The sequence below is a fragment of the Salvelinus namaycush genome, chromosome 24 (genome assembly GCF_016432855.1).
Source record: "Salvelinus namaycush isolate Seneca chromosome 24, SaNama_1.0, whole genome shotgun sequence".
NCBI lineage: Eukaryota > Metazoa > Chordata > Actinopteri > Salmoniformes > Salmonidae > Salvelinus > Salvelinus namaycush.
Window position 1 is genome coordinate 23,561,029 of NC_052330.1, and position 15,266 is coordinate 23,576,294.

At 44.5% G+C, this 15,266-nt stretch overlaps 1 protein-coding gene across 1 annotated transcript in view; it reads right to left on the minus strand.

Annotated features, from left to right (window-relative positions):
- The window catches only part of LOC120019360 (MAM domain-containing glycosylphosphatidylinositol anchor protein 2-like), a 261,309-nt gene that overhangs the window by 147,871 nt on the left and 98,172 nt on the right, over positions 1–15,266 (minus strand). Inside the window, exons 7-8 of the mRNA XM_038962652.1 lie at positions 6,939–7,030; positions 6,627–6,864 (exon numbers count right to left, since the gene is read on the minus strand). Of these exons, the coding sequence (XP_038818580.1) occupies positions 6,627–6,864; positions 6,939–7,030 (330 nt within the window). The remainder of the gene's footprint in view (positions 1–6,626; positions 6,865–6,938; positions 7,031–15,266) is intronic.

Below are 15,266 nucleotides of genomic sequence, written 5' to 3' on the forward strand. Positions count from 1 at the left end.
TGATAATGACCAATGTACCACTGGAATTAACTCGTACCTCAATGGGATTCAAAGAAATTGAAGAAGGATTGGGCTGACTGAACGCTTGCCAGAGATTCAACACCGCAGGTTAGTCAATTCTCAGACTCTTCAGAAAGACTTTAACTTGGACAAATCCACCCCTGATTAAGTTCAGCACAAACTAGTTACAACGAGTAATCTGTTTCAGAGTGAAGGTGAAGGAGGATAGGTAGGACAGTTAGGTTGATTAAAGGCATGCCTAGGACGCCTCCGTAGGTTAGTCTGAGTGTTTCTGTCTCGTCCTCCACTAGATACATGTTTAACACAAAGGCTAATGCAAAGATGAATCTCCGTATGCCTGGAAGAAACTCTCTCTCTCCCTCCCTCTCTCTATCTTGCTCTCTATACAGCTTCATTACTAAAACGAAGATGGCTTACGTTTTACCCCGTAGCATGAAAATGTAGGCGCCCTCCTCCTTTCCTCTTTTCCTCCGTTCTTTCCACCAGTCTGTTAGTCCTGTCGGTAATGGATGGGGAAATCTGGGCTCTTGTTTGATTCCTACCCATGAATAAAACATTAACTCTCAGGGTACCCAAAATAAAAAAAGTCTTAGCTAGGTAATGAGTGATGATTGTAAATATTAGCACTATTTTGTGGGGGTGGAAACTAATGAAAGCTGTGGGGATAAAAGTGTAGCCGGCAGTACAGAGTATGAATATGTGTTGTGGATGATGAGTGTTGATTTTGTCTGTGGATGGGGACTAGGACTGGACTAGGCTAGAAGAGTTTGGGCTGGAGGCTGGGCTGGGCTAGATGTAGTAGGGCTGGCCTGGGGCCCTGCAAGAGCTTCAAAGTGTTCAGGATGGAGATAATTTAGACTCAATATCTTTCCAAACACTTCAGCAGCCTGAGGCCCCATCTCTTTCCAAACACTTCAACAGCGTGAGGCCCCATCTCATCCCAAACACTTCCACAGCGTGGAGCCCTGGCAGAGCTGCAGGGTAATCGGCTCTAAATGTTTTCATTAAGAGACTGTAATTACCACTAGCCTCTCTCTCCCTTCAGGAGAACAGCAGAGACGGTTTGGTTTGCCCATAACGGCAGGCCAGCCAAGACAGAGATGACTGACCATTGGCTAGCAACAACATCACCCAATCTTGGGCTTGATTATAGCGACAGCAGAGACAACAATTTCTCTCGACACAGTGGTCATGCTACTTCAAAACATCTCAGTCCCCACAGAAAGTTACAGAAGGACAATGACTCAAGCAGTGCACAGTACGATTCTACGTTAGTTTTTCTCTACACCTGTACATGAATCACTGTATACCATCTTCACACAATTATTTCATCGTATTCAACATCATTAAACCCCTGCAACTTAATACAACCTCCACCTAGAAAAACAATCATCCTTAAAAACAATCAAATCTGAGCACAAAAGGCCCTTTCATGTTATAATTCCTTTGCTGCTCTCTGAGAGAAGAGAGAAACACAGTCTTGTTCCACATTAAAGAGTGAATTTCTGTGTCAGTGGGCCACACACACACACACACACACACACACACACACACACACACACACACACACACACACACACACACACACACACACACACACGCCCGCGCCCGCGCCCGCGCCCGCGCCCGCGCCCGCGCCCGCACACTATTTGTTCTATCCTCATGGGGAAAGAAAATTGATTTCCAATCTAAATACCATTTTCACTTACCCTAACCCTAACCTTAATCTGTAACCTAGAACCCAAACCCTAACTCCTAACCCTAAACCCAAACCACTAACCCCTTATCCTAACCCAAATTCTAACCCTAATTCTAACTCTATCCCTAAACCTAACCCCTAAGTTTAAAATAGCCTTTGTCCTCATGGGGATGTGGGAAATGTCCCGACAAGGAAGAATTTTGCTTGAACTAACCCACGCACGCAGAAGCACACACACACACACACACATATTTTTCAGGAAGCTACCATCCACTGGCGCCTTTCAAACACACCAAATCAACAGCCAGTCAATTCAGACTGTCTCTTCAAGACCACAACCAACTCCTTTTGGGAATTCCAATCTCGGAACGACAACGGTTGGGATGAGAGACTGCATGCTTGTACGGAACAGGAATTCCAAGTGGAAATTACCAATCAAAGTACCTCTCTTCTGAGGCGTTTTATCGATTGGGTCCTGTCCGTTAGAGACGGGATATGAGGAGGTGACACATCAACACAGCAGCACGGGAGATCACCGATAGTCCTCTGAGTGTTGATTACACATGACACCAACAAAAACCCCTCCAACCCTGTGTCATCACTTCTCCTCCCTAACCCGTACCTCTCTTCTCCTCCCTAACCCATATCTCTCTTCTCCGCTCTAACCCATACCTCTCTTCTCCTCTCTAACCCGTACCTCTCTTCTCCTCCCTAACCCATACCTCTCTTCTCCGCTCTAACCCATACCTCTCTTCTCCTCTCTAACCCATAACTATCTTCTCCTCTCTAACCCATACCTCTCCTCTCCTCCCTAACCCAAACCTCTATTCTCCCCTCTAACCAATACCTCTCTTCTCCTCTCTAACCCATACCTCTCTTCTCCTCCCTAACCCATACCTCTCTTCTCCTCTCTAACCCATACCTATCTTCTCTATAACCCACAACTCTTCTCCTCTCTATCCCATACCTCTCTTCTCCTCCCTAACCCATACCTCTCTTCTCCTCTATAACCCATACCTCACTTCTCTTCCTCAACCCACACATCTTCTCCTCTCTAACCCATACCTCTCTTCTCCTCCCTAACCCATACCTCTCTTCTCCTCTATAACCCATACCTCACTTCTCCTCCTCAACCCACACATCTTCTCCTCTCTAACCCATACCTCTCTTCTCCTCTCTAACCCATACCTCTTCTCCCCTCTAACCCATTTCTCTCTTCTCTTCTCCTCTCCTCTCCAACCCATACCTCTCCTCTCTAACCCATACCTCTCTTCTCCTCTCTAACCCATACCTCTCCTACTCTCTAACCCATACATCTGTTCTCCTCTCTAACCCATACATCTCCTCTCTTCTCTCTCCAACCCATACCTGTCACGTTCCTGACCTGTTTTCTGTTAGTTTTGTATGTGTTAGTTGGTCAGGACGTGAGTTTGGGTGGGCAGTCTATGTTTTGTGTTTCTATGTTGGTTTAATGGGTACCTGATATGGTTCTCAATTAGAGGCAGGTGGTTTTCATCTCCTCTGATTGAGAATCATATTAAGGTAGGTGGTGTCACATTGTTTGTTTGTGGGTGGTTGTCTCCTGTGTCAGTGTCTGAATGTTACGCCACACGGGACTGTTTCGGTTTTGTTTGTTCGTTCGTTTTGTATGTAGTCTGTTTCCTGTTCATGCGTTCTTCACGTTATATGTAAGTTCGTGTCCAGGTCTGTCTACATCGTTTATTTGTTTTGTAGTTTATCAAGTGTATTTTGTTTCGTCTTCGTCTTGTTTAATAAATCATTATGTCACATAACCACGCTGCATTTTGGTCGAATCACTACTCCTCCTCTTCGTATGAAGATGATTTATTAAACAAGACGAAGACGAAACGAAATACACTTGATAAACTACAAAACAAATAAACGATGTAGACAGACCTGGACACGAACTTACATATAACGTGAAGAACGCATGAACAGGAAACAGACTACATACAAAACGAACGAACAAACTCTTCTCCTCTCTAACCCACACCTCTCTTCTCCTCCCTAACCCATACCTCTCCTCTCCTCCCTAACCCATAACTCTCTTCTCCTCTCTAACCCATACCTCTCTTCTACTCTCTAAACCATACCTCTCTTCTATAACCCATTCCTCTCTTCTCCTCTCTAACTCATAACTCTTCTCCTCTCTAACCCATACCTCTCTTCTACTCTCTAAACCATACCTCTCTTCTCCTCTCTAACCCATACCTCTCCGCTCTTCTCTCTCCAACCCATACCTCTCTTCTCCTCTCTATCACTTACCTCTCTTCTCCTCTCTAACCCACACCTCTCTTCTCCTCTCTAACCCTTACCTCTCTTCTCCTCTCTAACCCATACCTCTCTTCTCCTCTCTAACCCATACCTCTCTTCTCCTCTCTAACCCATACCTCTCTTATCCTCTCTAACCCATACTTATCTTGTCCTCCTCAACTCCTGACATTATTTTACTAACCACTAACAATACAAACTTCCACCATTTCCTAAGTAATGCACATCCCCAGGTTATTATCTTATAATGAGGCCACTATTCACTTCTAATCACCAGAACATCCAGATCTAAAATCTACCAGACACATGATGTATGTACAGTTGAAGTCGGAAGTTTTAAACCATTTCACAAATTTCTTGTTAACAAACTCTAGTTTTGGCAAGTCAGTTAGGATATCTACTTTGTTCATGACTCAAGTAATTTTTCCAACAATTGTTAACAGACATATTATTTCACTTATAATTCACTGTATCACAATTCCATTGGATCAGAAGTTTATTTACACTAAGTTGACTGTGCCCTTAAACAGCTTGGAAAATTCCAGAAAATGATGTCATGGCTTTAGAAGCTTCTGATAGGCTAATTGACATAATTTGAGTCAATTGGAGGTGTACCTGTGGATGCATTTCAAGGCCTACCTTCAAACTCGCACTGAGTTTTTGCTTGACATCATGGGAAAATCTAAAGAAATCAGCCAAGACCTCAGAAAGAAAATTGTAGACCACCACAAGTCTGGTTCATCCTTGGGAGCAATTTCCAAATGCCTGAAGGTACCACGTTCATCTGTACAAACAATAGTACGCAAGTATAAACTCCATGGGATCACGCAACCATCATACCGGTCAGGAAGGAAGGAGACACGTTCTGTCTCCTAGAGATGTACATACTTTGGTGCGAAAAGTGCAAATCAATCCCAGAACAACAGCAAAGGACCTTGTGAAGATGCTGGACGAAACGGGTACAAAAGTATCTATAGCCACAGTAAACGAGTCCTATATCGACATAACCTGAATGGCCGCTCAGCAAGAAAGAAGCCACTGCTCCAAAACCGCCATCAAAATGCCAGACTACGGTTTGCAACTGCACATGGGGACAAAGATCATACTTTTTGAAGAAATGTCCTCTGGTCTGATGAAACAAAAATAGAATTGTTTGGCCATAATGACCATCATTATGTTTGGAGGAAAAAGGGGGAGGCTTGCAAGCCGAAGAACACCATCCCAACCGCAAAGCACGAGGTGGGCAGCATCATGTTGTGGGGGTGCTTTTGCTGCAGGAGGGACTGGTGCACTTCACAAAGTAGATGGCATCATGAGGTAGGAAAGTTATGTGGATATATTGAAGCAACATCTCAAGACATCAGTCAGGAATTTAAAGCTTGGTCGCAAATGGGTCTTCCAAATGGACAATGACCCCAATCATACTTCCAAAGTTGTGGGAAAATGGCTTAAGGACAACAAAGTCAATGTATTGGAGTGGTCATCACAAAGCCCTGACCTCAATCCCATAGACAATTTGTGGGCAGAACTGAAAAATCATGTGTGAGCAAGGAGGTCCACAAACCTGACTCAGTTACACCAGCTCTGTCAGGAGGAATAGGACAAAATTCACCCAACTTACTGTGAGAAGCTTGTGGAATGCTACCTGAAACGTTTGACCCAAGTTAAACAATTTAAAGGCAGTGCTACCAAATACTAATTAAGTGTATGTAAACTTCTGACCCACTGGGAATGTGATGAAAGAAATAAAAGCTGAAATAAATCATTCTCTCTACTATTATTCTGACATTTCACATTCTTAAAATAAAGTGGTGATCCCAACTGACCTAAGACTGCATTTTTACTAGGATTAAATGTCAGGAATTGTGAAAAACAGAGTTTAAATGTATTTGGCTAAGGTGTATGTAAACTTCCGACTTCAAGTGTATATACAACGAATGTCAAGGAAGTCAAACAAATGGTAGTAGCAGCAGCCAGTTAGATGAAGCGAGGGAATGGATTTCGTTTTGGAGTATGGCAGTGTCCCATATTTAGTCCACTACTTCTGACCAGAGTCCGGGTCAAAAGTAGTGCACTATATAGGGCATATGGTGCTTTTTGGGATGAAGCCCATTCATTTAGTTTGGATATCAGGCAATAGGATTGGATGTTACGTTCAGATTAGTTTGGGGCCACATTGTGGAAACAACACCTGAATAGGCGCAAATTCAATAGGTGAGCATGATATGTTTTTGTGAAATAGAGGAATTATGAAAGTGTATTTCTCCAGTGTGTATATTTTAGCACAAGTGAACATTTCTATTACTGTGTGTGTGTTGCTACAGTCTTGATGATGTATATACTGTATGACTGCTGTGTGTGACTAACTGTACATCTCAAATGGCACCCTATTCCCTGTATAGTGCAAAACTTTTGACCAGGGCCAATAGGGTTCTAGTCAAAAGTAGTGCACTATATAGGGAAGAGGGTGCCATTTGGGATGTATACACAGTGTAGCCTTACGGACGTCTCTATCCGCCACAGTGGTATGATGCTGGGGGGGTGTGTGTGATCACTAAGTGTGGGGAAGTGTATAGGTCAATCTCCTGCTCTGACATGGCGGTGTGAGACTCACCAGTAGTGGAGGAGATGTTGACGTCTATGCTGATCTCAGGTATGCCCCCTCCCTTCAGCGCAGCCACACAGGTGTAGGTGCCAAAGTCAGTGAACTTCAGGTCGATGATGTCCAGGTTGGTGGTGCCAGGGGAGGTGTCAGGGTCCGTCTGGGTGATCACCATTCGCTCAGAGCTCCGCAAGGCGCGCCCATTCTTCAGCCAACCAAACGTCAGCTCCTCAGGGGGCGTGGCCTCCACCTGGAAGGAGTGGCGAGTTGAGTATGTGTGTGAAAAGGGGATGGTGTGTTTTGTGTGTGTGTGTGTGTGCATACCTGGCAGGATATCTTGACCTCACGGCCGATCTGGATGTTGTCGTCGTTGTGGTAGGGGTCAGGGGTGATCCAGAAACGGCCCTTCTTCATCGCTGCAGGGAGAACGCACACAGACACACCACAACAAGTAAGAGAGTTTCAGGGTCTGTGTTGGTTTATGTGTCAACCACAGGGTTGATTCCAAATGGCCCTTTACTTGGCCCTGTAGACAGAACAAACACTTAAGTTTTTCTGCTATTTGCAGAACAATAACAGGTAAAATAGTTCTGCTGTCCATTTGTTGAGAAGGGAAATGTATATTTGCTTTTCCACAAGTTTGAGACAACAAACACACCAGCTAAGAGGTTAGAGGCAGTAAGGCGTCAGCGCAAAACAATTTAAAGGGGAGCTGTAAATGCTTTGGAAATTGATTTTGAATGGTACGTCAAATTGTAGAGTAGCAAACTCTCTGCTAGCTGATCAGATTGAAATATGTTTGTCTGAGATTCACTTTATCCAATCACAGTCTGTCTGATATGTGTTTCATCCAATCACACAGGTTTTGCATTCACTGATTTGAGTCATTTTACATACAAACACATGTACACGCGCACATGCACACACTCACATACATGCACACACTCACATACATGCACACACTCACATACATGCACGCACAGAGAAAGCAGAAAGCTACTTTTTTATTTTAATGGAAAGATCTTTTATTGCTAATCTAGTTTAGTTTCCAAACACCGTCAGCAAACCCAGCTCTTCAGAGAGAAAAGAAGAGAGGGCTGATTTCATTATAATCCATGTTGCAATGTTTCCCAATGCTGCTGTTGTACAGTTCATCTCGTCTGCGCAAAAAAGAAACTGACAGTTCCACAGAAATCTTTTCATCTAGCAATTCCCTGGCGACATTATCATATTCAGTTTGGCGAAAAAGGAAAATGAAAACAAAACCTGCATGTCAGATTCAAACACAGGAAATGTAATGTGCAAAACATTGCGATGCTGAAGTCTAACAGAGGCAAGGAGGGAGGGAGGGAGGGAGGGAGGGAGGGAGGGAGGGAGCACAGAGGGAAAGAGAGTGACACACACCTACACACTAAGAAACCAGAGTGTACGTTTCAAACCAATGTCAGATTGTCCCTGACACATCTCAGACAAATGTTGGATTCATGTCAGGGTAAGTTCCTGTAGGGCTTAGATCAATAATCATTTATCTTCACACATTTGGTTCTGTGTCATAGCTTTCTCTCCAGAGCAGATTTAGGACTGTTTTCTTTTGGATTTTTGATATTGGACTTTTTTGTTATTTCACTGTGCTGTTGAGATGTAAAAGTAAGAATTTCATTGCACCGTTTACACCCCGCTGTATCCTGTGTATATGACAAATAAACTTTAATTCAATTTGTATTTGTAGCAAGTATAGAAATATAATAATAACATTATTATTACCTTTAGTCTGCTTTTTACCTTTACATGAAGAAGTAGGTGTAAATGAGCACTATTTTATAACATATAATACAAAAAAGTATAACGTTGTGTCACGACTTCCGCCAGAGTCGGCCCCTCTCCTTGTTCGGGCGGCGTTCGGTGGTCGACTTCACCGGCCTTCTAGCCATCGCTGCTCCATTTTTCATTTATCCATTTGTTTTGTCTTGTTCCCTGCACACCTGGTTTTCATTCCCCAATCACACTACATGTATGTATTCCTTTGTTCCCCCTCATGTCTTTGTGTGAGATTGTTTCGTGTTACGTGTCTATGTTGACGCGCTTTACTGGTATGTGTTTATTCTGTGTTTTATTTCATGAGGTATGTTATAGTGTTTATACAATATTATTATGACTGTTTGCGCGTTTGCACTTTTGCTGGAGGTTTCGACACAGTGGCGTCCGTCTGTTGGTTCTCCTGCCTAAATAAAGTGTGCACCTGTTCACAACTCTCTGCTCTCCTGCACCTGACTCCGCTCCCAGTACGCACGCCATTGACACGTTGTTCAAAACTGGACAATATCGTTCAAAATGAGTGGCGTATGTAACTCAATATGTGTCTGTTAATATGGAAACAGTGGTAATGAATTACAACACAGTATGGGTCAACAGTGACCTTCACTATTCAAAAATCAGGTATTAAGGACAATGCACATCCCTCCTCCGTCTGTACGCTCTCAATACAACACCCTACTATGTAATCATGTCATCATGTTGGAAATCCAATGTTCCTGAGTAGTAATAGAATACAATCGAGTAATAACATTAGACATATACAGTACCAGTCAATAGTTTGGACAGACCTACTCATTCAAAGGTTTTTCTTTATTTTAAACTATTTTCTACATTGTAGGATAATAGTGAAGACATCAAAACTATGAAAGAACACATATTGAATCATGTAGTAACCAAAAAAGTGTTAAACAAATCAAATCAAAATATATTTTATGTTTTAGATTCTTCAAAGTAGCCACCATTTGCCTTGATGACACATTTGCAAACTCTTGGCATTCTCTCAACCAGCTTAACCGAGAATAATTTTCCAACAGTCTTGAAGGAGTTCCCACATATGCTTTTGACTGCTTTTCCTTCACTCTGCGGTCCAACTCACCCCAAACCATCTCAATTGGGTGAAGGCCAGGTGATTGTGGAGGCCAGGTCATCTGATGCAGCACTCCATCACTCTCCTTCTTGGTCAAATAGCCCTTACACAGCCTGGAGGTTTGTTGGGTCACTGTCCTCTTGAAAAACAAATGATAGTCCCACTAAGCGCAAACCAGATGTGGTAGCCATGCTGGTTAAGTGTGCCTTGAATTCTAAATAAATCACAGACAGTGTCACCATCAAAGCACCCCCACACCATCACACCTCCTCCTCCATGCTTCACGGTGGGAACCACACATGCAGAGATCATCCGTTCACCTACTCCGCGTCTCACAAAGACATGGCTGTTGGAACCTAAAATTTGGACAGATTTCCACCGGTCTAATGTCCATTGCTTGTGTTTCTTGGCTCAAGCAAGTCTCTTCTTGTTATTCGTGTCCTTTAGTAGTGGTTTCTTTGCAGCAATTCAACCATGAAGGCCTGATTCACACCATCTCCTATTTACAGTTGATGTTGAGATGTGTCTGTTACTTGAACTCTGTGAAGCATTTATTTGGGCTGCAATTTCTGAGGCTGATAACTCTAATGAACGTATCCTCTGAAGCAGAGGTAACTCTGGGTCTTCCTTTCCTGTGGCGGTCCTCATGAGAACCAGTTTCATCATAGCGCTTGATTTTGCGACTGCAAATTTTCTGGATTGACTGACCTTCATGTCTTAAAGTTATGGACTGTCATTTCTCTTTGCTTATTTTAGCTGTTCTTGCCATTATATGGACTTGGCCTTTTACCAAATAGGGCTATCTTCTGTATACCACCCCTACCTTGTCACAACACAACTGATTGGCTCAAATGCATTAAGAAGGAAAGAAATTCCACAAATTAACTTTTAACAAGGCACATCTGTTAATTGAAATGCATTCCAGGTGACTACCTCATGAATCTGGTTGAGAGAATGATAGGAGTATGCAAAGCTGTCATCAAGACAAAGGGTAGCTACTTTGAGGAATCTCAATATAAAATATATTTTGATTTGTTTAACACTTTTTTGGTTACTATATGATTCCATATGTTTTATTTAATAGTGTTGATGTCTTCACTATTATTCTACAATGTAGAAAATAGTAAAAATAAAGAAAAACCATTGAATGAGTAGGTGTGTCCAAACTTTTGACTGGTACTGTATATATATAAAGGTGGAAACAGTTATACAACCAATTGAACCAGTGTTCATGGAGTACAGATTAGTCCCAATGATACATAAAAGGACATAGATATACCGTGGGTAGGTATTGTATGGGGAATCGGTGAATTAAATGGTTAAGAGTTGTTGTGGTTACTACCGGTGTACCTTAATAGTGTGATAGGCTGTTTTGTGTTGTCTCTGTTGAGTTGATCTACTACAGCATTCAGATAAGACTGTATCCTAGGGGATTCATCCAATCATAACCCAATCAGATGCATGTGCATGCATGAGTGTGTGTGATATGTGTGTGTGTCACACAAGTGTCAGTGTACAAAAATTGGATTAAGAATGTAACAATCCACTCTACTCTAGTTAACTGTCTGTTGTGAATACCCTGACACTCAAGTCAAGTTCAACACTGTGAGGAATGCATACCGTCTAAAAAGCTGTTGTCCACCAAACCCACTCTCCCCCAAAACTCTACACACATTCCTCTTCCTTACAAGGCACTTTGAGGCAATTAGACAAACTGACACAGCATAGTACCAGGACCAGTACCAGAACCAGTACTAGGACAGGTACCAGGACAAGTACCAGGACCAGGACCGGTACCAGGACCAGTACCAGGACCAGTACCAGGACAAGTACCAGGACCAGCACCAGTACCAGGACAAGTACCAGAACCAGCACCAGGACCAGTACCAGGACCAGTACAAGGACCAGTTCCAGGACAAGTACCAGTACCAGCACCAGTACCAGGACAAGTACCAGAACAAGGACCAGTATCAGGACCAGTACCAGGACCAGTTCCAGAACCAGTACCAGGACAAGTACCAGGACAAGTACCAGGACCAGTTCCAGAACCAGTACCAGGACAAGTACCAGGACAAGTACCAGGACCAGTTCCAGAACCAGTACCAGGACAAGTACCAGGACAAGTACCAGGACCAGTACCAGGACAAGTACCAGGACCAGTTCCAGAACCAGTACCAGGACAAGTACCAGAACCAGGACCAGTATCAGGACCAGTACCAGGACCAGTTCCAGAACCAGTACCAGGACAAGTACCAGAACCAGGACCAGTATCAGGACCAGTACCAGGACCAGTTCCAGAACCAGTACCAGGACAAGTACCAGGACAAGTACCAGGACCAGTTCCAGAACCAGTACCAGGACAAGTACCAGGACCAGTACCAGGACCAGTACCAGGACCAGTTCCAGGACAAGTACCAGTACAAGTAAGGAAGGAAATAATACACAGTCTTGACCTTTAAATCTCTTTACTGAAAGCTGCTCTCGACAGAAGTATTTTCTACTGTATATTATCAGAATGAGAATGGAAAGAAGAGTTCAAACACGTATGATGAAAAATGCACAAAGCCATGTACATACTGCACATAGACATTAGACAGTATTGTGACACACACACACATGTTTCTTCTTCTATTATCTAAGAAGGTTACACAGACTAGATTGTAGCTAGGGCATTGACGAATCGGATACCTTCTAGTTACCGGGAATTTACTTAGCTTTGTAAGTGTGAATATCAACTCCTGCGTGTGTTAAGGCCTAGTGCTTGTGCCTGTACAGAGTGTAATATTCTGCTTGTTTTTAATGCATTAGCTGTGTGTGTGTGTGTGTGTGTATGTGTGTCTGTGTGTATGTGTGTCTGTGTGTATGTGTGTGTGTGTGTGTGTGTGTGTGTGTGTGTGTGTGTGTGTGTGTGTGTGTGTGTGTGTGTGTGTGTGTGTGTGTGTGTGTGTGTGTGTGTGTATGTGTATGTGCGTATGTGTGTGGCTGTGTATGTGTGTGTGTGTGTATGTGTGCGTGTGTGTGTGTGTGTGTGTGTGTGTGTGTGTGTGTGTGTGTGTGTGTGTGTGTGTGTGTGTGTGTGTGTGTGTGTGTGTGTGTGTATGTATGTGTATGTGCGTATGTGTGTGGCTGTGTATGTGTGTGTGTGTGTATGTGTGCGTGTGTGTGTGTGTGTGTGTGTGTGTGTGTGTGTGTGTGTGTGTGTGTGTGTGTGTGTGTGTGTGTGTGTGTGTGTGTGTGTGTGTGTGTGTGTGTATGTATGTGTATGTGCGTATGTGTGTGGCTGTGTATGTGTGTGTGTGTGTATGTGTGCGTGTGTGGATGTGTGTGTGTATGTGTGTATGTGTGTGGATGTGTGTGTGTATGTGTAATAGTCTCCATGGCAGTAGCTGTGGTGAATACTAATGGTTGTCATATAACATGAATAGGCTGATAATGACACAAAGAGGAATGTCTCTGTTGGGGGTTGGTCCTCCATAGAAGACTCTAGTCACACAGCTGGATTACAATACCCCCTCATGGGAGCTGATTAGCTACAGGCCAAATGTTTCTGACAATGGCTCAATGACAAGTGCACGTGAGGGCACACTCACACACAATTACAGGCACGTACACACACACAAATTCACACACACATGCAGACGTGGATTTGCAGACGTGGATTTGTGCACACGCACGAAGGCACGCAGACACACACACGCACGCACGCACGCACGCACGCACGCACGCACGCACGCACGCACGCACGCACGCACGCACGCACACACACACACACACACACACACACACACACACACACACATATATATAGATAACGACGCACACTAGCTACAGACCCCTCCTCTTTTGCGCTAGCTGACAAGTTGGCTGTGACACCTGTATCTCTCTCTCTGACCTACCCGTCTCTTCAGTCTGTCCATCTCTCCTTTGGCACCACACTATGGCTTCCATCCATCCATCCATAAATCCATCCATCTCTCCCACTGGTCTAGCATAGCGTTCCTCTCTCTCATCTAGTCTACATGCTACTTACCTTCTCTCTCCTCACCACTCTCCTCAAGTCTACCTGCTACCTATCCCCTCTCCTCTAGTCTACCTGCTACCAACCTCCTCGCTCCTCTCTCCTCTAGTCTACATGCTACTTACATTCTCTCTCCTCACCTCTCTCCTCTAGTCTACCTTCTGCCTCCTCTCCACTCTCCTCAAGTCTACCTGCTACCTGTCCCCTCTCCTCTAGTCTACTTGCTACCAACCTCCTTTCCTCTTTCTAGTCTACCTGCTACCGCCTCTCCTCACATCGCTCCTCTAGTCTACCTGCTACCTACCTCCTCTCCTCTCCTGTCTCGTCTAGTCTACCTGCTACCTTCTCTCCTTTCCTCTCTCCTCTAGTCTACCTGCTACCTACCTCCTCTCCTCGCCCCTCTCCTCTAGTCTACTTGCTACCTACCTCCACTCCTCTAGTCTACCTGATACCTCCTCTCTACTTTCCTCTCTCCTCTAGTCTACCTGATACCTCCTCTCTACTTTCCTCTCTCCTCTAGTCTACCTGATACCCCCTCTCTACTTTCCTCTCTCCTCTAGTCTACCTGCTGCCTCCTCTCCTTTCTCATCTAGTCTACCTGCTGCCTCCTCTCCTTTCTCATCTAGTCTACCTGCTACGTCCTCTCCTTTCTCATCTAGTCTACCTGCTACCTCCTCTCCTTTCTCATCTAGTCTACCTGCTGCCGCCTCTCCTTTCTCATCTAGTCTACCTGCTACCTCCTCTCCTTTCTCATCTAGTCTACCTGCTACCTCCTCTCCTTTCTCATCTAGTCTACCTGTTGCCTCCTCTCCTTTCTCATCTAGTCTACCTGCTGCCGCCTCTCCTTTCTCATCTAGTCTACCTGCTGCCTCCTCTCCTTTCTCATCTAGTCTACCTGCTACCTCCTCTCCTTTCTCATCTAGTCTACCTGCTGCCGCCTCTCCTTTCTCATCTAGTCTACCTGCTACCTCCTCTCCTTTCTCATCTAGTCTACCTGCTACCTCCTCTCCTTTCTCATCTAGTCTACCTGCTGCCTCCTCTCCTTTCTCATCTAGTCTACCTGCTGCCTCCTCTCCTTTCTCATCTAGTCTACCTGCTGCCTCCTCTCCTTTCTGATCTAGTCTACCTGCTACCTCCTCTCCTTTCTCATCTAGTCTACCTCCTCTCCTCTCCTGTCTCGTCTAGTCTACCTGCTACCTTCTCTCCTTTCTGATCTAGTCTACCTGCTACCTCCTCTCCTTTCTCATCTAGTCTACCTCCTCTCCTCTCCTGTCTCGTCTAGTCTACCTGCTACCTTCTCTCCTTTCCTCTCTCCTCTAGTCTACCTGCTACCTACCTCCTCTCCTCGCCCCTCTCCTCTAGTCTACTTGCTACCTACCTCCACTCCTCTAGTCTACCTGATACCGCCTCTCTACTTTCCTCTCTCCTCTAGTCTACCTGATACCTCCTCTCTACTTTCCTCTCTCCTCTAGTCTACCTGATACCCCCTCTCTACTTTCCTCTCTCCTCTAGTCTACCTGCTGCCTCCTCTCCTTTCTCATCTAGTCTACCTGCTGCCGCCTCTCCTTTCTCATCTAGTCTACCTGCTACCTCCTCTCCTTTCTCCTCTAGTCTACCTGCTACCAACCTCCTCGCTCCTCTCTCCTCTAGTCTACATGCTACTTACATTCTCTCTCCTCACCTCTCTCCTCTAGTCTACCTTCTGCCTCCTCTCCACTCTCCTCAAGTCTAC